The sequence below is a fragment of the Podarcis cretensis genome (genome assembly GCF_951804945.1).
Source record: "Podarcis cretensis genome assembly, chromosome: 7".
NCBI classification, from domain to species: domain Eukaryota; kingdom Metazoa; phylum Chordata; class Lepidosauria; order Squamata; family Lacertidae; genus Podarcis; species Podarcis cretensis.
Window position 1 is genome coordinate 94,232,056 of NC_137176.1, and position 22,504 is coordinate 94,254,559.

At 57.1% G+C, this 22,504-nt stretch overlaps 1 protein-coding gene across 1 annotated transcript in view; it reads left to right on the forward strand.

The window, feature by feature from the left end:
- Positions 1–21,844, forward strand: part of LOC307220300 (microtubule-actin cross-linking factor 1, isoforms 6/7-like) — a 39,138-nt gene extending 17,294 nt beyond the window's left edge. The window contains exons 9-37 of the mRNA XM_079984090.1: positions 66–269; positions 1,678–1,897; positions 2,149–2,375; positions 2,640–2,762; positions 4,097–4,198; positions 4,677–4,778; positions 5,489–5,644; positions 5,989–6,144; positions 6,240–6,437; positions 6,805–6,933; positions 7,595–7,765; positions 9,112–9,267; positions 9,379–9,585; positions 9,776–9,895; positions 11,472–11,641; positions 12,321–12,480; positions 12,618–12,821; positions 13,708–13,833; positions 14,574–14,717; positions 15,263–15,451; positions 16,194–16,314; positions 16,623–16,792; positions 17,221–17,383; positions 18,294–18,448; positions 18,700–18,774; positions 19,182–19,299; positions 20,222–20,406; positions 20,659–20,833; positions 21,200–21,844. Coding sequence (XP_079840216.1) covers positions 66–269; positions 1,678–1,897; positions 2,149–2,375; positions 2,640–2,762; positions 4,097–4,198; positions 4,677–4,778; positions 5,489–5,644; positions 5,989–6,144; positions 6,240–6,437; positions 6,805–6,933; positions 7,595–7,765; positions 9,112–9,267; positions 9,379–9,585; positions 9,776–9,895; positions 11,472–11,641; positions 12,321–12,480; positions 12,618–12,821; positions 13,708–13,833; positions 14,574–14,717; positions 15,263–15,451; positions 16,194–16,314; positions 16,623–16,792; positions 17,221–17,383; positions 18,294–18,448; positions 18,700–18,774; positions 19,182–19,299; positions 20,222–20,406; positions 20,659–20,833; positions 21,200–21,225 — 4,452 coding nt within the window. The 3' untranslated portion in view covers positions 21,226–21,844. The remainder of the gene's footprint in view (positions 1–65; positions 270–1,677; positions 1,898–2,148; positions 2,376–2,639; positions 2,763–4,096; positions 4,199–4,676; positions 4,779–5,488; positions 5,645–5,988; positions 6,145–6,239; positions 6,438–6,804; positions 6,934–7,594; positions 7,766–9,111; positions 9,268–9,378; positions 9,586–9,775; positions 9,896–11,471; positions 11,642–12,320; positions 12,481–12,617; positions 12,822–13,707; positions 13,834–14,573; positions 14,718–15,262; positions 15,452–16,193; positions 16,315–16,622; positions 16,793–17,220; positions 17,384–18,293; positions 18,449–18,699; positions 18,775–19,181; positions 19,300–20,221; positions 20,407–20,658; positions 20,834–21,199) is intronic.
- The last annotated feature ends 660 nt before the right edge of the window (positions 21,845–22,504 follow it).

Here is a 22,504-nt window from a genome sequence, read left to right on the forward strand (position 1 = left end):
TGAGGGTGCCAGGGGAGGCTGAGGGTCCTCTGTCCTCACCGCTTCTCTCTCCCGGCCTGGCACAGGGTCTCCGAGAGGCCATTGCAGAGCACAAGCCCCTGATGTCCAAGCTGCAACGGCTGTCGGGGCAGCTGGCTGAGCTCAGTCCACAGGAGGCTGCCCCCTTCCAGCAGGGCTGGCAGGCAGCCGAGGAGCAGTACGGAAGCATCCGGGACAGGGTTCGACAGGCAGCGGCTGTGCTGGAGGAGGCCATCCCGCGATACAGCCAGGTGAGCAGCCGGATGGTCTCTGGGGCAGCAGGCTGTTAGGATGTGTCCTGGGAGACGGGGGCAATTGGCAGGCCCCCAGCTGGCTCCAGCCCGCCGGCTGGCAGCCGGGCAAACTCCGGTTCTCGGAACAGCATCAAAACTGCGACTCAAGCCTCAGAGACCTTTAGATACTGAGCATACAAGCCAGCAGAGATAAGAACTCTTTGCAACAGAAGTAGCGGTCAGAGGCATATCTAAGCATATTTACAAGCGCTTATTCAGCATCAGGACAAAGGGAAAACATGTCTGCTTTCCTTCGTGTCCAAGCAAACAGCAGAGGGAAAAGCATATATAGATACAACGGAAGTGCCCAGCAAACTATGCTGGAAGTAAACAGACATGTGACATACAACAACTCCACATGCCTGTTCTAAAGGTGGAACGGAACTATATCCTAGCACAGGCATGGCAGCGGTGGGGGGTGGGAACAGACCTGGGCCAGCCACTTCCCTGCTGCCCCGACAGGCCGGCACCTCTGGCCTCACACAGCAGCAACGTCCGGCTTCGGCCAAGTGAGCACCCAAACCCAGGAAGCTGAGTTATGAAAGCTTTTCGTTTGTTTGTTGGCTTTCCATCCCAAGGGGTCCACCGTGGGGCACATGGTTCTCCTCTTCATTTTAACCCCACAAGCTGAAACCAAACTAGACTCAACCAAGGCCACCCAGTCAGCTTTGTGGCCAGGCGGCAGGATTCGAACCCTGCTCTGTCCCAGTCTGACACCCTCCCCTCTCCTCCCCCCGGCCGGCTTAGGTCACATTATATTTCTGAAGCAATGCAGATACAAAGGGTTTTCCCCTAAGCTAACAAATCCATGGGGCGAGATGTACTAGGCACAATCTCAGTCCAGTGTAAACGGACAGGTGAGTTATCTGGGCGGCAAACCGTGAGATGACTTGGATGGCTTCACCTCCTTCCTCTGCCTGCATGGTGTGCTTGGAGGCCCCCCCCCCTCCCACGGGGGATCCAGGCCTGGCATCTCTTCATGGCAAGAAGATGCCATCAACCAGCGTCTGGGCTGGATGAGGCCCGGAGAGGCTGGCTGGGGCTGCTGCAGCCAGGCCAATGCTATGGCTCCCGTTGGGACACTAGGGTGGACCCATTTTCAGCCATAAGGGCCACAGGCCTTCTCTTGACCCCCCATGGAGACCCACAGGCGCTCTGGGGCTGAAGGTGCTGCCAGGCTCCAACTGCTGCAGGGCTATCCCACTCATGTGCCTTGGTTTTCCCAGAGCCTCGGATGCTGTCGGCTTCCTTCCAGCTGTGCGCGGCCCAGACTTGGGGGCCCAGTACCCACTCTGGGTGGGTCAGTGGGAGGCCAGCCGGCTGCCTGTGGGGCTGGGCCAACCCTCTGCTGTGCCCCTGCTTGCAGCTGTCGGAGCGCATGGAGCTGATGGTGGAGAGCTTGGAGAGGCTGCAGAGCCGCACCAGGGACCCCCCTGCAGTGCGGGGAGACTCCGCCTGGCTCCGGGAGCAGATCCGGGAGAACGGCCTCCGGCTGGCGGAGCTGGAGAAGCTGGGAGTGGCTCTGGAGACCCTCCGCGGGCAGGGGGCTGAGCTGCTGGCCACCATGCAGGCGAGCGGAAACAGAGGTAGGCAGGGCCCCTTCCCCAGCGCCAGACGCAGAAACCCCTTTTCCAAGCAGCTGGCCCCGCTGTGGGGCTGGCCAGAGCCTCTGGGTCTCCTCCTTCCTGCTCCCCAGAGCTCACATTTAGAGGCCATTGCCCTGAGCAAAGCAGGATCCCTGGGGGTCTAGAGGGCATGAGTCCCTCTCCTGTTTGGGGTGGGGGAGGCCGGTTTCCAGGAGCCCTCTCTTTTGGCCTTCCCCCCTTCCTGCGGACAGGGATCCAGGAGCGTGTGGAGCAGCTGCTGAGCCAGTGGAAGGCGCTTTGGGAGCAGAGCGAAGAGCGGGAGAACTGGCTGCAGGGCCTGCTGGTGCTGGCCGAGCGCTTCTGGCAGGGCCTCTCGGACCTGGCCGCCACCCTGGGAGACATCCAGCAGGTGGTGCTGGAGCCGGAGGAGGCTGCCTCGGACCCCAAGGCCATCCAGGCCAGGCTTGGGGCCATGCAGGTACCAGGACATTGCTCAGCAACCATCTCCTGCATCAGCCCCCACCAGGCTCCTTCTCCCAGAGGGATCCTGGGAACTGCAGGCAGGGGAGGTGTTGCCATGGCCCCCGCCCACCGGCCCCCTTGGCTTTGCCCTGTGTCCGGCTCCCAGCTCCCGCCGGCAGTGATTCAGCTTTTGCCGTGCTGCAGCTTCTGTGTGTGAGGAGGCCTCCTGGGGCTGGTTTCAGAGGCGGGACCTTGACCCCATCACCCCTTCTCCCTCCAGGCCCTGCGAGAAGAGATCGACTCCCTGCAGAGCGAGCTGGACTCCCTGGGCGTCCTAGGCATGGAGCTGATGTCATCCTGTGGAGATCTGGACAAACCGGACGTCACCAAGAGCCTAGATGATGTGAGCTGGGGAGGGACCCATCTAAGGCAGGGAAACCCCACAGGGTACGGGCAGTGTGGGCCATTTGCCAAGGGGGCAGCCCCATTGCCCCATGGTTGGCCTAGGCACATAGGAAGCTTCCTCCTCCTGAGTCTGCCCACCGGTCCATTTCCCTCTGTGTTGCGTGCACTGACTGGCAGCTTCCCCCCAGCAAGAACTGACCCTGTGCACCCTAGAAGGGCTGCCAAGAGCAGCCTGGATGGATGAGAGAGCAAAGCTGAGCTGGACATGTGGTGGCCACTGTAAGAGATGGATTGAGGATTAAATCTGTAGATTAGAATTTAAATCTCCTATCCCACATGTGTGGGAGAAATACGAAAGGTTGGCGGGCTGTGAAGCTTTTTTAGCAAAGTAAAAACAGTTATATATTTTACAGCTTACTAAAACTTAGGAATTAGGAATCCCCTTTTATTGGTGGTCTGCAGTCCTTCCCCCCTCAACCCCATTGCACATTATGAACCACAACTTTTTAGTAAGCTAAACAGAATTATTATTTTTTACTTACATTTCAATGCAGGCAGCAAATACAGCAAAGTAGTATGCAAAAAAATCCTTTTTAAGTTACAATACAGGCAACTCCCCATTTACACAAATATGGACATGACCACACATACGTGCATTGTGCTGAACGCAAAAGCGATCCTCAAACATCGCAAAAAATGTCACAAAAAGGGGCAGAATGGGGTGGAATGGGGTGTTTTCAGGCTTTTTCAATGGGTGTTCTGATGGGTGTTCCATTTATATGCAATTACATGTAAGCACGTGGTGCCTTGGAACGTAGCCCCCATGTAAATGAGGAACTGCCTGTAAAAGAAAGTTGATAGTCTCACAGTTTGGTGTCTGGAGCTCCCAGACACAGGTCTGCTTAGCAGAGAGAGGGAAAGTCTCCTCAAAGGTGGAAGGAAGTGCAAGGAATTAACTCCTTTGTTACAGAATTCCCACCCAAAGGAGGCAAAAGAACCCGTCACACACAGAGGGTCCTCTCTAGGAAGTTTAAGAACTCTCTGTGTACCTGCCCTGTGCTTGTCTACCAAAACATGCATTTGTCATTTGGCTGTAAAATCTACAGCTGCCTCTGTACCAAATCCCAGGGGATGAGGGGGGGGTGCAAATACAGAGGACACAAGCACAAATGGGTGCACTTTATGGGATGCATTTGGGCACAGGGTGCCAGCCTGGCACGGGGTCCCTGTGTGATGTTGGCCCACCAAATGTGAATGACCCTACGGGGGCTGGCTCCCAAAACCCTGCAGCTTAACCCCCCCCCCCTATTTCTCTCGCTCCTCTCTCTGCAGCTCTACTCTTCTTGGAACAGCCTGAGCAAGGTGTGGGGCGAACGCCAGACCCGCCTGGAGGAGCAGCTGCAGACCTCGCTCAACTACCAGCAGACCATGGAGGTGAGGAGGGTCTCTTACATGGGCACAGGCCATGCGGCGGACCCCCGGGACAAAAATACCCACCGCCTTCATGAGGTGGATGGGGAGGAACCTGTGGCTATTGGTCCTTATAGGGTGAGCTGGAGAGTATTCCTGGCCCCCTTCCTTTGCTCCCCCCCCGCTGGTCTTTGAAATAACTCCTTTGTGGCAAAGGCTTTGTGGCATAAGCTTCTCCCCTGGCCAAGAGTCAGCTCAACAGGCTCCCTGGCTGGGCTGTTCCCACAGACTGAGCCAGAGTCAGTCTCTGGCAGGCAGCAGCTCACACCCCTCCTGGCCCAGGCAGGTGTCCTGGGGGTGACTCAGTCATTGCGCTGCCACCCACAGAGGGGCTTCTGCTTGGCCCCAGAGCACTTTCACACACACACTGCTGCTTCTGCTGTGGCTGCCAGACCTTATTCCTCTTTGGGAACCCCCCCCCCCCCTTTCCGCACTTCCCTAGAGGCTCCTGAGATGTCTGGAGGCGGCTGAGTTGAAGATTGCAGAGGAGTTTCTGGTCGGGGGGGACCTGGACCTTGTCAAGCAGCAGCTTTCAGAGCTCAAGGTAAGGGAGGATGCTCAGAAGTGGAGGGGTGGGCTGTGTGCTCTGGACTCCTTGGTTGTAGCTATGGGCCGGGTGTACAGTGGGGCAGGCAGTGGACCCCTCCCTGCACTCCAAGAGCTCCCCCTTTTAACCAGAGAGTGATTTAGGACTAGAAGGAAAATGCCTCCCTGGCCACTGTGGAGACCTGGACCAATCATCTCTTTCCCACCTGATGCTGCTGCAAAAGGTGTGCTGGGCAGGTGCCAAGGGACCACCTGGGATGGTTCTCTTGAATGGATGGAGATGAGTAGGAGAGGATATATTATTTATTCATTAACCTTCCTCTTCTTGCGTGAAAATGCAAATCTCTATTTCAGCTGCATTCTTAATCACCTTCCATGTGCAACTTATCTCTAGAAGCTGTTGCGACAAGGCTGCCTCACCTTCTAGAACAATTATTATATCCAAAGATGCTTTAGGCAGACTTGGATTATCATCTCCCTGTTTTACGCTCCCCTCTTAACAAAGAAACCAGTCTCAGACTGTTAAGTAAACAGGAAAATACAATGTTTACTCACATCAACGTCTTGCCAGGGTTCATCAGTTTCAGTGATGGAAATCAGGCAGGCAATAACCCTTAAGTGTTACAAATATCCATAGTCCAGTTCAAAATGGAGATTGATCTCTGGAGGAGAGCAAAAATAAATAAATTGCTCTGCCCCCCCCCCCAGGATTTCAAGCGAGAGCTATACCAGGTCAAGGTGGATGTGGAAAGCCTGCGGCACCCAGGGAGCCCCCGGGGGGCCAACATCAAGGGGGCCCCCAGGGCTCTGTGCAGCTTCCGCGACCGCTGGAACTGGCTGGAGGAGGAACTGGTGAAGCGGCAGGTGAGGATGACAGGTGGCCAGTGGGAAGGCTGGACTAGGCTGCCCCTGACCTTTGGGGGTTTCACCAGGGGCCGAGAGAGCATTCCAGGAGAGAAGCCTCCTGCGGCTGGTGGGTGGAGTTGCCCCTTTGCTTGCTCAGGTCTGGGTCTGGGTCTGAGAAATGGAATAGTGGCCCAGTGGGGGGGGGCGGCTTTCCTTTCTCTCTGGTGTGCAGCTTGGCTGTCTTCCTCAACCACCTGTGGCTCTTTCCCCTCTGCTCCTGACCAAGGGCACCCTATGCCAAGCCCAGGCCAGCCTCTGCCCCTGACGGAGGCTGGCCTGCCCCTCTCTCGTCTCCTCCTCAGCATCGCCTGGAAGCCGCCCTCCTGGGTCTGGGTCAGTTCCAGAACCAGCTGGAGGAGCTCCTGCAGTGGCTCCTTCACACCACAGAGCAGCTGGAGGCCCCCACCGCCCTCAGCCTGGACCTGCAGAACTGTGAGATTGAGCTGGCAAAGCACAAGGTCAGGAGGGGGGCAGAGGAAGCGAGGGAGGGGCCAGGGTCCCTGGCACCTTCCCGGGCAAAGCCCACTGAGCCGGCCTTCTTCACCCGGGGCAGGTGCTGCGGAACGATGTCGTCTCTCGCACCCGGACCGTCCAGTCTGTGAGGGAGGCCGGGGAGGCCCTGGTGCTCTCTGGGGCAGGGGACTCGGTGGAGGGGCTCCAAGGCAGCCTTCAGCAGCTGGGCCAGCGCTGGGACTTCCTCCTAGGCGAGATGGAGAGTCGGCAGCTGGAGTTGGAGAACAACCTCAGCCAGGTAGTTCCACAGGGCAGGGGGCAGGATGCAGCCCCTCTGGTCAGGCCCAGGGCTCTCTTTGCACCCGCCCTCCAGGAACAGGGGCTTTGGGGGAGAAATGTGGTGGTTTATCTCTGTCTTTGTCTTGCCCTACCCTCTGCAGATTTTTTTTGGGGGGTGTCATCCCAAATCCACTAAGGGAGACGCAGGGGAAAGGAACCCCTCCCCCCGTCTCCCCATCCCTGGCCTGTTGGGTCTCTGCCTTTCCAAAGGGCCACCTCGTGGGGTTTGGACTCTTCCTCCAATAAGGAAGTCTCAGGCTCTGTGGAGGGAGAACCACCCTCTGAGGGGCTCAGCTTGGCTTGCTCAGGGCTTCTTCCGCCTGCAGGTGCAGGATCTGACCTTGGAGATCACAGAGCTGCTCCGGTGGCTGGAACATGTGGAGCTCCAGCTCTTTTTCTCCAAGCCTGGCTGGGATCACCCAGAGACCACCAAGGAGAAGCTGGCAGCACATCTGGTGAGTCCCTTCTGTAATACTAATACTACTATCTATTTATATTCCGCCTATCTGACTGGGTTTCCCCAGCCATATATAAAAACACAACCCAACATCAAACATTATGTAGGAGATGGATTGAGAGTTAAATCTGTATATTACAATCTAAACCTCCTATTACAGGTGTGTGGGAGAACTACAAAGAGGAAGTGGCCTGCAAAGCCTATTTAGCAGAGTAAAACACATATATTTCACAGGAACAAGGCAGTTGCACCTTTCTATCCCTTTTCCTTGTGGCCTCCTGCTCTGTCCTTCCTCCTAACCCCCGTTGCAGAGAATGAATTACATGTTTTAGTAAGATAGACAAAAAAGGTTTACTTACATTTCAATGCAGGCAGCATAAGAAAACTTATTAGGTTCAAAATACAAAAGTTGGCGTCTACATGGGCTGTGTGTGTTAGGGGACCCTCATACCTCTTGCAAAGTCAGATTGCTGATCCATCCAGCTCTTTGCAAGGCCTTTTATCCCCCACCCAGACTTGACAGCTCCTTCTGTTTCTTTATTCCTGCTTCACCTGAATCACCAAGACAGAAGGAAGGCAAAGGAGCCACCGCAGATTCTCACCCCCCCACACATGCCCCCCACACCCAGCCCCTCACATCTGCCCTTCCCTTCTGGCAGGAGTTGTGCCGAGAGATGGAGTCCAAGCAGCAGACATACCACAGCGTCCGGGAGCAGCTCCAGCGCCTGCTGGCCACCAGCCACCCCCCACGGGCTTCCAGCATGGAGCACAGCCTGAGCATCCTAGAGCAGAAGTGGGCCAGCGTTGCCAGCCTGGTGCAGGAGCGGAAGGTGAGTGGCGCTGGGATGAGGCCCAGGGCTGGTCGGCTCCTGGATTTCGTTGCAATCCTCTTTTAATTTGTATGTTGCCTTTCAAATTGGACCAAATTCAGTTTGCTGATTTTGAGCTCTAAAGCTTTAAGTGGCTAAAGACCGCAGTTCCTCAAGGAACACCTCTTCCCACATGAATCAATCCTGATCCTGCAGTCATCATTGGAGACCCTTTGTGTGTTCCTCTGCTTGAGGTCTGGAGGGTGGCAACACGAGAAGGGGGCTTTTCGGCAGTGGCCCCCCACTTGTGGGATGCTCTCCCAGGGGGCTCGCCTGGCACCTTCATTGCCTGTCTTGAGGTGCCAGGCAAAAACATTCCTCTTTGCCCAGGCCTTTCTCTAATTCAGCCTTTCTCCAGCTGTGGGTCCCCAGATGTTGTTGAACTACAACTCCCATCACCTCTAGCTAGCAAGGCCAGAGCTCGGGGATGATGGGAGTTGTAGTCCAACAACATCTGGGGACCCACCGGTTGAGAACTGCTGTGTCTAATTGAACAGTCTATGGCCTTTTAAACTGGGGGAGGGGTGTTTTTTTGTTTGTGGTCTGCATTTTTGTGTTTTTGTATTGCAAACTGCCTTGTGATCCTCAGTTGGGGGGGGGTATAGAAATTTAATAAATAAAACATTGCTACACCCGAGGCAGTTTACCAGCAGGAAAAAAACAACAAAATATGCAACAAAGATCACATGTCCTGTAACAATCAGATCCAGTGAAAGAAAGTCATAATAAAAAATGTGGCTCTAAACTAAACAGCGTGCATCAAATAAAGTAACATTCAGCGATCCATTAGAACACAATTACATTCACTCTCAAAATAGCAGCAAATAAGCGGACATGGAGCAATGGTTCCAAACTACAAGAAAGAAGATTCCACCTAAACATTAGGAAGAACTTCCTGACAGTAAGAGCTGTTCGACAGTGGAATTTGCTGCCAAGGAGTGTGGTGGAGTCTTTAAGCAGAGGCTTGACAACCATATGTCAGGAGTGCTCTGATGGTGTTTCCTGCTTGGCAGGGGGTTGGACTCGATGGCCCTTGTGGTCTCTTCCAACTCTATGATTCTATGATAAGCTTTGTGCAGTGGCAGTATCGTAGCCAATGAGGTTAATCCGAGGCACAATTATTGCTAATAATAATAATAATAAAATAGCAGCAAATAATAATTAAACAGAAACTCTGAACAATTATGATAAACCATTCCTAAGGTAGATAAATAACGGCAAGCCACAATACATAAAAAGCCATGTAAAGTATAGAGTCGAGCAGAACTTGCAGAATGTTTTTTTGAGCAACTAGTCCTTGCCCCCAGGAGCAGCTGAGCGAAGGGCTGACGGTCAGCACCGAGTTTCACTCCACAGCCCAGGAGCTCCTGCAGTGGGTGGGGAGGACGGAGGAGGACCTGGCAGGGCTGCCCCCACCCAGCTACGTCCTGGAAACGGTCACCAGCCAGATCCAGGAGCAGAAGGTGAGCTGCCCACCTGCCGTGGCCTGAGACCCTGTGGTGGGCAGTCCGGGTGGGAGGCGCCTGCACCCTCTCCTGTGCTCAGCTGCCCCACTTCCCCCCTCCCCCGCGCAGGCCCTGGCCAAGGAGACCCAGGCGCAGAGCGAGAAGCTGGCCGGCCTGGAGGCGGTTGCCATGCGCATGAAGGGCTTCAGCCGGAAGCAGGACTGCGGCCTCATCCACAGCCTGGTGCTGACCGCCAAGGAGCGGCTGGCCAAGGTGGCGCAGCATGTGGGCGAGAGGGGGGGCCAGCTGGAGGAGGCACGCAAGCGCACCAAGCAGGTATGGCGGTGGCGGGGGGGGGAATGGCCCTTTGGGGAGCCTCCTGTCTCGTGGGGGGGCGGTTGTGGGCTCATGGGGAAAAGCCCCAGCCCTGGCGCTGCTGAGATGCAGGCGGGTGGGAGGGTGGGCTTCTGGGGGGGTGCATGAGGGGGACTTGACCGCAGCCCCCTTCCCCCCCCCCGGCCTGCAGTTCAGTGAGTCTTGGCAGCTGCTCCTGGACTGGCTGGATGAGGTGGAGCCTGACCTTGAGGGGACCAGGAATGCTGCTGTGAGCCAGGAAGAGATCAAGAGCCTCCTGGAGGAACACAAGGTGAGCGCGGCGTGTGTGCGTGTGAGTGTCCCTTGGAGGCCTCTCTGGATCCTCCTGACCACAGAGTTGGGAGGGACCCCTAAGGGTCATCTAGTCCACAACTACTGGCAGCTCCCCGTCTGTGCAGGGGTTGCATTCCGGCTCATTGTGAACTTGCATGAAATCTCATATCTTTGGAACGCCCATTTTTCAATATGATTGGAAAAGCCTGCAAACACCCTGTTCTGCCCCTTCTGCCCCCTTTTGTGACTTTTTGGCTCACTTTAGAGTTGCACACATATCGCTGCTTGTAAAGCCTTCCTGACAGGTAGCCCCCCCCCCACCTCTGCTTGATTCCCCGGGTGTTGGGCTGCCCTCTCCTTCGCTGCCCAGCCAGACGCTCATTGTCTCTCCCTTATTGGCTACAAAATTTAGGTCAGGGTGGCCGTTGTGCATCATGGCTGCCCCACACCAAGGGCGCAATAATTGCCTGCTGGGTCAGGCAGGTGGTTCACCTTGCCCGGCATCCTGGGCTCATGTCGGGAGGAGGGCTGGGCGATGTCAGGTTTTCAAACATTGTGACCTGGCGATACATTGCGTTGTTCAAAACTCTGCTTCCTACCACAGCACTGTGGGGCATTGGGGTCCTCACCACGCCAGGGAGGAAGCAGCTCTGCCCCCAGCTAAGGGGGCCCCCAATGCTTCTTTGGCTTGCACACGAGCAGCAGACGGATCGGGGCTGCTCAGCTGGGGAGCAGGAAGCTTCCCGCCTGCCAGCTAAGGGAGCTCTGATGCTTCTCTGGTTTGCAAGTGAGCTGGAAAAGCATTGGGGCTCCCTCAGCTGAGGGGCAGGAGGAGTTTTATGGAGGCCCCACCCCACTGCTGGCTCACACAATACAGTGATGGGCTGGGGACTCCGTTAACTGCTCAGCTGATAGGAGCAGCAACCATGCGCCTCTCAGCAGAGCAGGATTATGGAGCCCCCACCCGGCCGCCAGCTAATGCAAGCCATTGGCAGTTTGGAGGCTCCTTAAAACTGCCTGGCTGAGACAAGGGCAGCCATGTGCTCCTCCGCCAAGCTGCTTAAAGAAGCAGAGGGAGGAACAAGCTATATTGGCGCCTCCCGGGTGCAGCCTGTTTCTCCTTCTGCCAGGATGAGGGCAGAGTGGAATGGCGGCTTCACTCAGCACTATAATGGCTGGTGAAACTGCTGCCACTCCTGAGTCCCTCTGCCACCAGCAGCCACTGGAAGGAATCATCCAAGATATACCACTGAGTGAAGCCACCATCTCGGTCTGCCCCTCAGACCTGTCCTGGGCGATATAGGGTTACATTGCCCAGGCCTAGTCAGGAGCGGGAAGGGAGCCTGGCCGGACTCATGTCAAACCCCACCTTGGCCCCAGCTGTCCTTGGGAGCAGTTGCGGCCCACCTCGCAGGAGTGCACTCGTGAAGCCATATCTACTCTCCTGGTCAAGGAGTTACCTTCCCATTGGCATTTCAAGGAGCAACAAGGGCTCTTTTTTGAGGAGGGGTGTGCTCTGTGTCCCTCCCTGCTCTCCTGACTGGGCCCTTTGCCCTCTCTTGCCCCCCCTGCAGGAGTTCCAGAAGGGGCTGCGTGCCAAGCGCCCGGTCTATGAGGCCACCTTGCGGAGTGGGCGCCTTCTCCGGGAGAAGGCCCTGCTGCCTGACGACACCCAAACCCTGGAGGAGATGCTGGGGGAGCTGAGAGGCCAGTGGGAGGCCATCTGTGGCCGGGCGGCTGAGAGGTGGGTGTGCATTTGGGGGTGGAGGTGGGGCTTTGGGCCAGACAATTATGATGGCCAAGGATGCTTTAGGCAGACTTGGATTATCTTCTCCTTGTTTTATGTTTCCCTCTAAACAAAGAAATCACTTTCACACAGTTTAATAAACAAGAAAACACAAGCTTTACTCACATCAAAAGTCTTGCCAGGGTTCAACGCTTACAGTGATGAAAATCAGGCAGGCAATAATCCTTAACAGTCCAATTCCAAATGGTGTTCTTTGTCTGGTGGAGAGCTTACTGATATCCTGTCCCATCGCAGGTAAGAAGAAGAGTGAGCTGTGACAGGGAGATTACAGTCTCTGTTGTTCTCTCTCCCACCACAAACTTTAGAGGCTATGACTTCATATAGTCCCCTTTTTATGAATCTCCCGCAATCATGCGTTTGTGATTTGGCTGCTGCTCAAACCTCCCATTACTGGTTCATCTTGCTTAGTATCGTTGGCGCTGGCAGGCAGCCATACCTCTCCCGGTTTTGAGGGCGGGGTCTCTCCAAGCCCCACATGGAGCTGCTCCCATTGGAAATGGAACCTGAGGCCGTCTGCATGGAAAGCGGGGGGGGGGAGGCTCCCCCTCACCCACCCCCTTCCCACTGGCCAGAATCTGCTGGCCCCTTGACCTTGGGCCGCCTTTCTCTTTTCCAGGCAGCGCAAGCTGGAGGAAGGTCTGCTCTTCTCAGGCCGCTTCACAGATGCCCTGCAGACCCTCATGGACTGGCTGTACCGGGCTGAGCCCCAGCTGGCCGAGGAGACCCCCGTGGGTGGGGACAGGGACCTGGTCAGTGCCCTCATGGACAAGCACAAGGTCTGTGGGGGGTCTGCAGCGGAGTCGCTCCACTTTGGGCTGGGGGCACAGGCATGCCTAGACCCCTTGGTGGGGTGGTGGGCCTGCAGTGTCCAGGAGCAGCCGCTGGATGTGCCTGCCCCACGCTCCCTCCGCAGGTCTTCCAGAAGGAGCTGGGCCAGAGAGCCAGTTGCATCAAGGCGCTGAGGCGCTCCCTGCGGGATCTGATGCGCGGCAGCAGCGGTGGCGCCGGAGACTCCCAGTGGCTCCAGAGCCAAGTGGAAGAGCTCAGCCACCGCTGGGAGACCGTCTGCCAACTCTCTGTCTCCAAGCAGGATCGGCTGGAGGCTGCCCTGCGGCAGGCAAGTGGGGCGAGCTGGGGAGGAGGAGGAGGAGGGCTCTGGTGAGCCAGGAAGCCATGGCAGGCGGGCAGGAGATGGGCAAAGGGGATCCTGGGTTGCTGTCTCTCCTCTCAGGCCCAGGCTGCTTGGCGGGGGCTGGGTTGTTCAGGAGCAGGCTGCCTAGGCCCCCTTACTCTGCAGGGTGTGGGCTGTTGGCTCTCAGCTGCTCTTGCTTAGCCGCCTTTCAAGAGCAGGGAGGGAAGGAACGCTTGGTGTGTGGGACCTGGCAAAGGATTCTGGGCAAGGTGAGGTCTCTGCCTCCCTGGGGCTCCGTCTTGCCCAAGTAGCCCCATCGCTCTCTGGCCGGCCTCTGGTTCAGACCAGCCAGGATCGAAGCTCAGGGAGGGCCAGGATCCTCAGAGTCTCAGAGGCTGGTAAGCACTTGCATGGTGGTGAAGCTTTTTCGTTGACAAAACAAAGCAGAAACACAGAAATTTGAGAAAAACAAAGCTACAGTTGAGAATGAAGTGGACGTTGGTTTTGTGGGAGAATTGGTGCTCAGGACCCTCAGGATGGAAAGCGCTTGGAAGGAGCCACTGAGGGAGGGGTACTGGAGAAGCCACAGCATCAGGGTCCTCCCCCTGGTCGGGCCTGGGAAGCCACCCCAGGATCTTTGGGGGAAGTGCTGGGAAGGAAAGCAACCTGAACGCTTCTGGCTGCTCCCAATGGCTCCCCTGTTGCTTCTCTACCTTCCCCCAATGCCCCCCTGCCTTTGCTGGGACACCCACTCCTCTATGCAGGCGTGGTGGCTGGGTGGGGCTGGAGGAGCCTTTCCTTGGGGAGGGGGGGCACCAGCCCTGCCCAGATGGGTCTCCCCGCTGTGATGCCAACCTCTTGCTCCTTCCAGGCCGAGGAGTTCCATGCCCTGGTGAACTCCTTCCTGGGGTGCCTGACGGAGCTGGAGAAGTCCATCAAGTTTGGTGCCCCCCCGTCAGAGGAGGCCGCTGTGCAGGAGTGCCAGAGCCAGCTGCAGGTGGGCAGCCCTTGGGGAGGGGAGGCAGCCCCTTCCCCACCCCTTTTCCTTGGGTGGAATTGGATGAACAGGAGGGAATATTTATCAGTAATAATCCTTCCTCTTGAGAAAGCAAACATCTATTTCAGCACTATCCGTGCACAATTTATCTCTAGAAGCTGTTGGGACAAGGCTGCATAACCTTCTAGAACAATTATGTAACCCAAGGATGCTTTAGGCAGATTTGGATTATTTTCTCCCCGTTTTATGTTTCCCTCTTAATGAAGAAATCACTCTCAGACTATTTAATAAATAAGAAAATACATTTACTCACATCAAAGTCTTGCCAGGATTCTACGGATTTACTTACATCAAAGTCTTGCCAGGATTCTATGGATACAGTGATGAAAATCAGGCAAGCAATAATCCTTAAATGCTACAAAAAAACCGTAGTCTGGTTCAAAATGGAGAGAGCAAAGAAACATCTTCCCCCATTGCAGGTAGAAAAAAGGGTGTGTAGGGACAGGAAGAAGCAAAGATTGAGTTTCCATTGTTTTCCCTCCCACTACAAAGGTTTAGAGGATTTGACATCACAGAGTCCCCTCTTTGTGACTCTCCAGCCATCATTCCATCTGTCATTTGGCTGCAGAGCCTCCCACAGAAACAGGCCCCATCCCGCCATGCCCAGAGGAGGAGCCTGTGCCAGGCTGCATCCACCCGCTGGCTGGATGGCGCTGAGCGCCCCTCCCCTCTGCTTGCAGGATCTGAGGCAGAGCCTCCAGTGCCAGCAGCTGCAGCTGGAGTGCATCAGCTCCCTGGGGGAGGAGATCCTCAGCACCTCCCACCCGGACTCCGTCATCACCATCCGGTCGTGGGTCACCATCGCCAGGAGTCGCTTCGAGGAGGTGAGGGTGGCACCCACAGGGCGAGGGCAGAGGGGGTGTGCGAGCCAATGTGATGGAGTGATTGGAGTGTCAGACTATTACCTGGGAGAGACCACATTCTCCCACTCGGTCATTAAGCTGTCACTGGGTGTGACTCTCTCACCCGTACCTACTTCACAGGGTTGTTGTGGGGATTAAATGTTGGAGGGGGGGAGGGAGAACCATGTATTTCACCTTCCGCTACTGGGAGAAAAAGGTGCGAGTCAAAAGCAATGTATGAATGAGATACGGGTAGAGGAGGGAGCCTCCAGCCGCAGCCTTGAACCAGGGCAGAAAGACGCAGCCTTGGTGCTATGGACATGCAACCAGTCCCAGCTGCTGGGGGGCAGGGGGTGTCTCTTCAAAACCTCCCTAAAAGGGGGCTTGGCTTGAGCTGTGCCACCTCCCACTCGTGTGGGACCAGCATGGGAGCAGAGGTGAGGCTAAGGGAGGCAGGCCCAGGCTGAGTGCCAGTCCCCCTCCTGCCTGCCCTGGGACCCTGGCGCCAGCCCCTCTGTGTCCCACAGGTGCTGAGCTGGGCCCAGCAGCAGGAGGAGCGGCTGCAGGTGCAGGCGGCCTCTCTGGCCACGGAGCGGGAGGAAGTGGCGCGGCTCATGGACTGGATCACAGCCGCTGAGGAGGCCCTGAGCCTCCGGGACGAGGAGCCCCTCCCAGAGGATGCGGAGCAGCTGGAGGAGCTCAGCGCCCAGCATGGGGTAACTGGCCCACCTTGACTTTGTGGCCTTGGGTGCCTGTGGGCATCCCTGGCTGGGAATCCCTGAGGGAGATGGAATGAGGATGAACCTGGCAAATTAAAATTTAAAGCTTCTGTCCCACGTGTGGGTGAGAAGAATGAGAGTAAACAGGTTGTGAAGCCCTTTTTTGGCAGAGTAAAAACTCTTTTCCCACTTACTGGAAGCTAGGAATTAGTCGATTATACCTTTTATCCCAATATATTTGTGGTCTGCCTACCTTTCCCCTCTGTCTCCGTTGTGAAGAATGACCCACACATTTTAGTACAAACAGAAAGGTTTACTTACATTTCTATGCAGGCAGCAAATACTTTAAAGTAGGACACAGGTAAAATACGTCTTAGTTACAAAATGCAAAATCAGTTTCCGAAATGAGCCCAGGCGTGTGCGGCTGCTCACATTGCTGGCTTGAAAGAAGAGGGAGACTGAGGCAAAGAGGAAGCGGAAAAGACGGAAATCCTTTGTCCCATTTCCTGCCACAGGGTGTAGGGTGTGTGACGTCACACAGACCTGTCTTCTCTAGGAATACAGGAACCCTGTAGATTTCCCCACCACCCCAGGGGGAGGGAGCTAAGTCCACCCCCACCCCTGCAGGAGTGAGACACAAAGAACTGAGGCAGCTGGGTGTGGAACCAGCCTCCCTGTGGCCCCACCTTGCAGGGAGGAGCAGCTGCCCTTTCCCTCCCCCCTTTCGTTCTCCCCCCAGGTGTTCATGGAGGAGCTGACCCACAAGCAGCCAGATGTGGAGAGGGTCACCAAGAGCTGCAAGCGCAAGGCAGCCCCTGAGGCGGGGGGGATGGCCCCTGGCTCCCGCAAGCTGCCTTCCCGTAAGTGCCCCTCCCTCAAAGCCAATGTGTGTCCCTGGAAAGAGGCTTGCATGCTGCCTCCTCCGCAAATTTGCCCAATGCTCTTTTCAAGGCATCCAAGGTAGTGGCCATTGCTGCTTCCTGCAGGGAGTTCCATCCACAGTTTGACGCTGAAAGTGTGAATAAGTCCTTCCTTTTATCTGCCCTGAGTCTTCCAACGCTCAGCTCCACTGGACGTCCCCAGTGGCTGGGCTGAGGGCTGGGGGGGGGCTCTTCTGAGCACCTCAACTGCCCACTGCTCCACAGACAGGCACGCTCCTCTCTTGCAGGGCGACGCAGTGCCAGGAAGCTCTCCCCCAGGGCTCGGCCTGTGCCCCTCGAGGACCTGGCACCCCAGAGCCCCCTCCTGGCCCAGCTGGTGCAGCGCTGGCAGCAGCTCTGGCTCTTGGCCCTCGACCGCCAGTACCGGCTCCAGAACGCGCAGCAGCGCCAGAGAGAGGTAAGGGGTGGGGGCACTGGAATGAGGGGCAGCGGGAGCCCATAGTCCTGGCTCTGTGTGGCTGGGAGAGAAAGAGGCAGTCAAGGGTGGGCTTGAGTAGGGCGGATGTCTGGGGGATGCCCTCCAATGAACCCCATGGAGAAATGAGGGGTCCCTCTGGCACCTTGAACCTTAAGCCCCAGCCTGAACCCCCTTGCAGGGTCAGAGGCCTCCCCCTCCCTCCCTCCTGACCCCACCTGGGTTGGGCAGCTGCTTATGGGCCCCTCATGGGGGGTGGAAGCTGGGTGAGATGGGCCCCTTTGAACTGGATCCAGCTGTAGCCAGGCCCATCCTCTGCTGCTGCCCCCCCCTTCCCATGGGTGGGGACATGGAGGGGGAACAAGGAGAGCCTGGCCCCATCCCAGCAGCCCCATCTTTCTCTCTCTCAGCTGGAGGAGTTTGCCCACTTTGACTTCTCGGTCTGGCGAAAGCGGTACATGCAGTGGATCAGCCAGATGAAATCTCGCATTCTGGACGTCTTCCGGGGCATTGACCGGGACCAGGACGGGCGCATCACTCAGCAGGAGTTCATTGAGAGTGTCCTCTCCTCCAGTGAGTGCAGCAGGGCCAGGTGCCCAGGAAGGGGCGGGGGGGGGGCAACACCTCCCCGGTGCCATGGACCGGCTGGCTGCAGAGGACTGGTGTGAGGCGCCAACCAGGGAACCCCCAGGGGAAGAAGGCTCAGAGCCCGGGAATTGGTGGTGGGACAAAGATGCCTGGTCAGAGGGAGCAGACTGGGAGCAGGAGGCGTTGGAAGCTGAAGAGGCAACAGGGCTTAGTGAGCAGGAAGAGGCTGTGGCAGAGGGCAGTGCAGACTCAGAGGCAGGAGACCGGCTGCTGAAGACTCCAGGGGGTCTCTCCCTCCTGCTGTGACCAGCTCCCCTCTCTGCTGGTCTCCCAGAACAGGCAGAGAAATGAAAAGGGCAGAGGAGGAGACCTGCCACAGTCTCCGCTTGCTTGAAACAAACCCTGGAGAGGAGGGGACTTCGGCAGCTGGGGGAAGGCGGGGGTCTTCAGTCCTTGCAACTGCCTTATTGGGGCAAGACCTGCTGGGAACAGTTGCTGGGATCACTGGGCCTGAGCTGTTTTGGTTCCTTTGAATAAAGAGCTAACTGCACTGGTCCCTTTTATTGCTGACCTTCACCTGACTCCGGTACCTGACCCCCCCCCCCAGCTGCTTTGGGACCATTCACTTTGCCAGACCCCCAACTCAGCACGCTTTGGGACATGGCAGGACTAGTAGGGGGATGTGGAGAGGAGACCCCTCCTTTCTGGCAGCAGCTGCTCTTTCTGACCCACCTTCTACCTTAGCTCCTGGTGGAGCACCCTCCCACATGTGCCCCGTGGGCTGCCCTCCACATGCCTGGTTGGTGGTGGTTCCCTAGCTTGTGGGGCTTGCTGAATGGCAGGTGGGGCCCAAGTGCCCGACCAGCCCCCAGCCCCCCCCTCTTTCCCTCTCCAGAATTCCCCACCAACCCGCTGGAGATGAGCGCTGTGGCCAGCATCTTTGACCTGAACAGGGATGGCTTCATTGACTACTATGAGTTTGTGAGTGCTCTGCACCCCAGCCGGGACATCCTGCGCAAGGCGGCTGATGCGGACCAGATCCAGGACGAGGTACGGCCCGGAGAGATACTGGCCTCAGAAGCAGCACCCGCCACTCGGTTGCAAAAAAAGCATTAAGATGCAACTGTCAGAGGACATTGCAAAGAGGAGTCTTCCCAGAGGGCAGGGGGTTGGGTGTCCCCCGGCCAGGGAGGCAGAGGCAACCCCCCCCCCACTCAGCCTGTCCTCCCAGCCAGCCCTTGACCCTCACCTCCTCCTTCTCTGAGAAGACCCCCTCCCCCCAGCTTCCATTTGTTTTCCAGGTGAACAGGCAGGTGGCTCAGTGTAACTGTGAGAAGCGTTTCCAGGTGGAACAGATCAGTGCCAACCGGTACAGAGTAAGTGCTTGGCCAGGAGCCCCCTCGCCCCCTCGCCCCCCCCCCCCCCGGACAGGGGCCTGCTGGGCTTCTGGAGAGGAGGGGCCACTGCGCACTCCTGCATTGCGGGGGGGCTGGACTAGAAGGCCCCTGGGGTTCTAGGGCTCTAGGATTCTCAATCCAGCAGCCAGAGGAGTTGGCGCCCACCAGGTAGCCTCCAGCAAAGTCTGGCCAGGCCTGGGAGTAGCCAGGCAGAGGGACTTGGATGGTTGGGGCTGATATGGTGGGGCAGAAAGCTGGACCGCTTGTCAGAAGGAAACCCCCCAAGGGGGTCTCTTGTGTCCCTGGCAGGCACAACCCCTCCTTCATGGAGAGGGGGCTTTCTCTCCTCTGGCACCTCTAGCTCACTGCTCCCCCCCCCATTGCAGTTTGGGGAGTCACAGCAGCTGCGCATGGTCCGCATCCTGAGGAGCACCCTGATGGTGCGTGTGGGCGGAGGCTGGATCGCCCTGGATGAGTTCCTGGTGAAGAACGACCCTTGCAGAGGTGAGGGGCTGGGGATGGGAGGGGGAGGGGGCATTTATTCCATGGGCACCTCCTGGGCCTTCTAGGCAGGCTCAGTTGGGGGGGGGCAATAGGGGGCTCTGCTTTTCCCTCTGTGGGCCAGCAGGAGGCAGAGGAGTCATGTGGGAAACAGATTGTGTTGATTAAAATGTAAATCCATTTGTGTGGAAGACATACAAAAAGTAGGGGGCTGCCAAGCCTTTTTAGCAACATAAAACGCTTATACATTCTGCAGCTTACTAAGGAATGAGGCAATTACACCTTTTTATCCCTTTTATTTGTGGTCTCCTGGCCTCCCGCTCTTCACTTGCATTGCAGAGAATGAACCACATGTTTTTAGTAAGATAAACAAAGAAAGGTTTACTTACATTTCAATGCAGGCAGCATATACAATACAGGAAAGAAAACTTCTCAGGTACAAAATACAAAAGTTGCCTTCGATATAGGCTGTGGGTGTCCAGAGCATATACATCCAGACACACATCTGGTCAGTTTGGAAGCATGATGGAGAGAGAGTCTCCTCAAAGGCAGCAGGAAGTATAAAAGATTATCTCCTTTGTCAAGGAATTTCTGCCCAGAGGAGGCAAGAAATGACCATACAGAGGGTCCTCTCTAGGAAGTCCAAGAACCCTCTTTGTGCTCACCCTGGTCTGCCAAAACATGCGTGATTTGGCTGCAAACCCAACAGCTTTCAGGGACGATGTGGCCACCCCCCCTTCTTGAGGGTCCTGGGCCCTGAGGGTGGAGGAGCCCCTCTCACGGCGATGTCATGTGGGAGACCAGGCCCTGGACGCTCCTCATCCTGCTGGGGCTAGGGACCAGCTGAGCACCCATCTGGCCTCTCTTTGCCATCCTTGGCCTGGAAGCCGCAGCCTCCCCGCGCTCACCTCTTCTCCTCTCCCAGTGAAGGGAAGGACAAACCTCAAGATCAATGAGAAATACCTGACGCCGGACCCTCCAGGGGGCAAAGGGGGCGGCTCTCAGTCTGCAGCCCCTGCCTCCAAGGCGCTGTCTCCCCCCAGCCGCTCCAATTCCAGTCTCAGCCTCTACAGCAGTGCTTCAGCCCCCAGCAGCCCCCTCACCAGGAAGGTAAGGGGGGAGGGATCAGGGGGTGGGATGGAGGAGGAGGGGAATCTTGCGCCAAGTCCTCTAGCCTGCCCCCACAAACACCTGGCGGGGAGCATCCGTCCCCCCTTGTCAGGCTGGAGGCGCTTTGCTCTGGGGAGTCAAGAGAGTGGCACCGCCGTCCCCCCCTCTGCTCCCCTGGAATGGCTCCCCTGCCACCCCCAGAGGGTAGAGGGGCTGCCCCTGCGCCTGCCCTCACTGTTTCCCCCCTTGCAGTCTGTCCTGCGCAGGACACGCTCCGGGGATCGGTGCCTCCACTCCCGCAGCTCTCTGGTGACGGATGGGGCGGAGCTGACCTTTGCCGGAGGAGGAGGAGCCTCTGAGGATGGAGGAGGAGCCTCTGAGGATGGAGGAGGAGCTGGGGCGGAGCCTGAGGCTGAGCTCCCTCCAGGTGAGGAAGGAGGGCGAGGGGGGCAGGGTCTTCTCCCTAGAGGAAGCTGTTGGGCAACCCAGTTGCCCCCATCGCCTGGGGTAACTTAGAGGAGGCCCACTCCCCGTGGGGCAGGTTGACCCACCTGCTTGCTCCTCACCCAGCTGCTCCCTCGCCACAAACTGAATTTTGCCTCACACCTGGACGCACGCCCCCCCCCAGTCTCCCATGGGCTGGATGCACAAGGGCCTTTGCTCTGGGAGGCTGGGTGGAGCTGCCCTGGGGAATTTCTAGGAAGGGGTCTCCAAGGGCCATCTAGTCTTGCAATGCAGGAGTCACCAATGAAGCGTCCCTGACAGAGCTTTCCTCTTTGCCTCTCCTCCCCAGAGCCCCCCGGAGGCCCCCCGCCCTGAAGGACGCAGCCTCTGCGGAAAAGACGGGCCGGCCGTCCTGACCACTGTGGCGCCCGGAGCCAGTTGGGGCAGGGCCCCCCCCTACGGGAGACGGGCTCAGAGGCCTCCACCATGCAGCTCTGCCACCCCCACCCCCAGAGGGCACAAACTGGTGGCCAGCATCATCCCGCTTGGCCAGGCTGGAGGCTGAGCAGGTGGCAGAGCCCACCTCACCCCATGCCCAGCCCCCTCCTTCAGTGCCCGGCTGCTTTACCCCCATCCACCCTCCAGAGCAGGCACCCAGATCCCCCCCCCATTATATGCAAATGCCTTTGTGGGAGGGGGCCTCCCCTAGTCCTTCCCCATCTGCTATGCCCACCTGCAGTGCCCAGGTGGGCACCCCCTGGAGGATCCCACAGCAGGTTCTTGGGGTGAGGAAGGCCACCTCCCTGTGGTGCTAAGCCCACCTCCTGCCAGCCCTGGGGGGGGGGGCCTTGCCTGGCGTGTCCCCTCCCTCCCTCCCTCCCTCCCTCCCTCCCTCCCTCCCTCTTCTGGCCGCTCTCTAGCCAGGCTGAATATTCACCTGTCATGGTTGTGGATGTGCTCAGCGAGGGACAATAAAGACCAGGGTTTCTCTAGACTCCTCTCGCTCGGGTGCTGGGCTCTGCCTGCCTGCCAAAAGAGGCTCCACTTGCCTTTGGGGCGGTGGTGGGTCGCGGGGGCTCCTTGGGATTGAAAACGGGGCGCCACCAGGGGACGTGGGCAGGGAAAGCTCCTCGCCTTTTGAAAGCAGAAAAATGGGCTGGTCCAGATGGGGCCCAGCTGAGAGTCCATGGAGAACACAGACCACAGAATTGTAAAGTTGCATGGGACCCCCAAGGGCCATCCAGTCCAGCCCTGCAATTCAGGAAGGGCTGAGAGATGACCATCCAGCCTCTGTTGAAAAACCTCCCATGGAGGAGATTCTGTCACCTTCCTCCAAGGTCACTCCTTTCACCGCTGAGCAGCGCTGACCCTCAGGAGGTTCTTCCTAATGTTTAGTCAGAATCTTGGACTAAATTCCAGATGTGGAATTGATTGATCAGTTGAACCTATTTCTCTGTCACTTTTCATTCAAATGAGCCCCAAAGCGACTTACAAACAACAAATAGCAATAGCAGGATAGAACATCATCACAAACCCAGCATAAATCATATAGGATAATTAACAAATCATCAGGGAAACAACTGCAATCTATAAAACACTGTTATAACAGCAACTTCTGACAAAAGCATCATAATTAAAGTAAAAATAATATTAT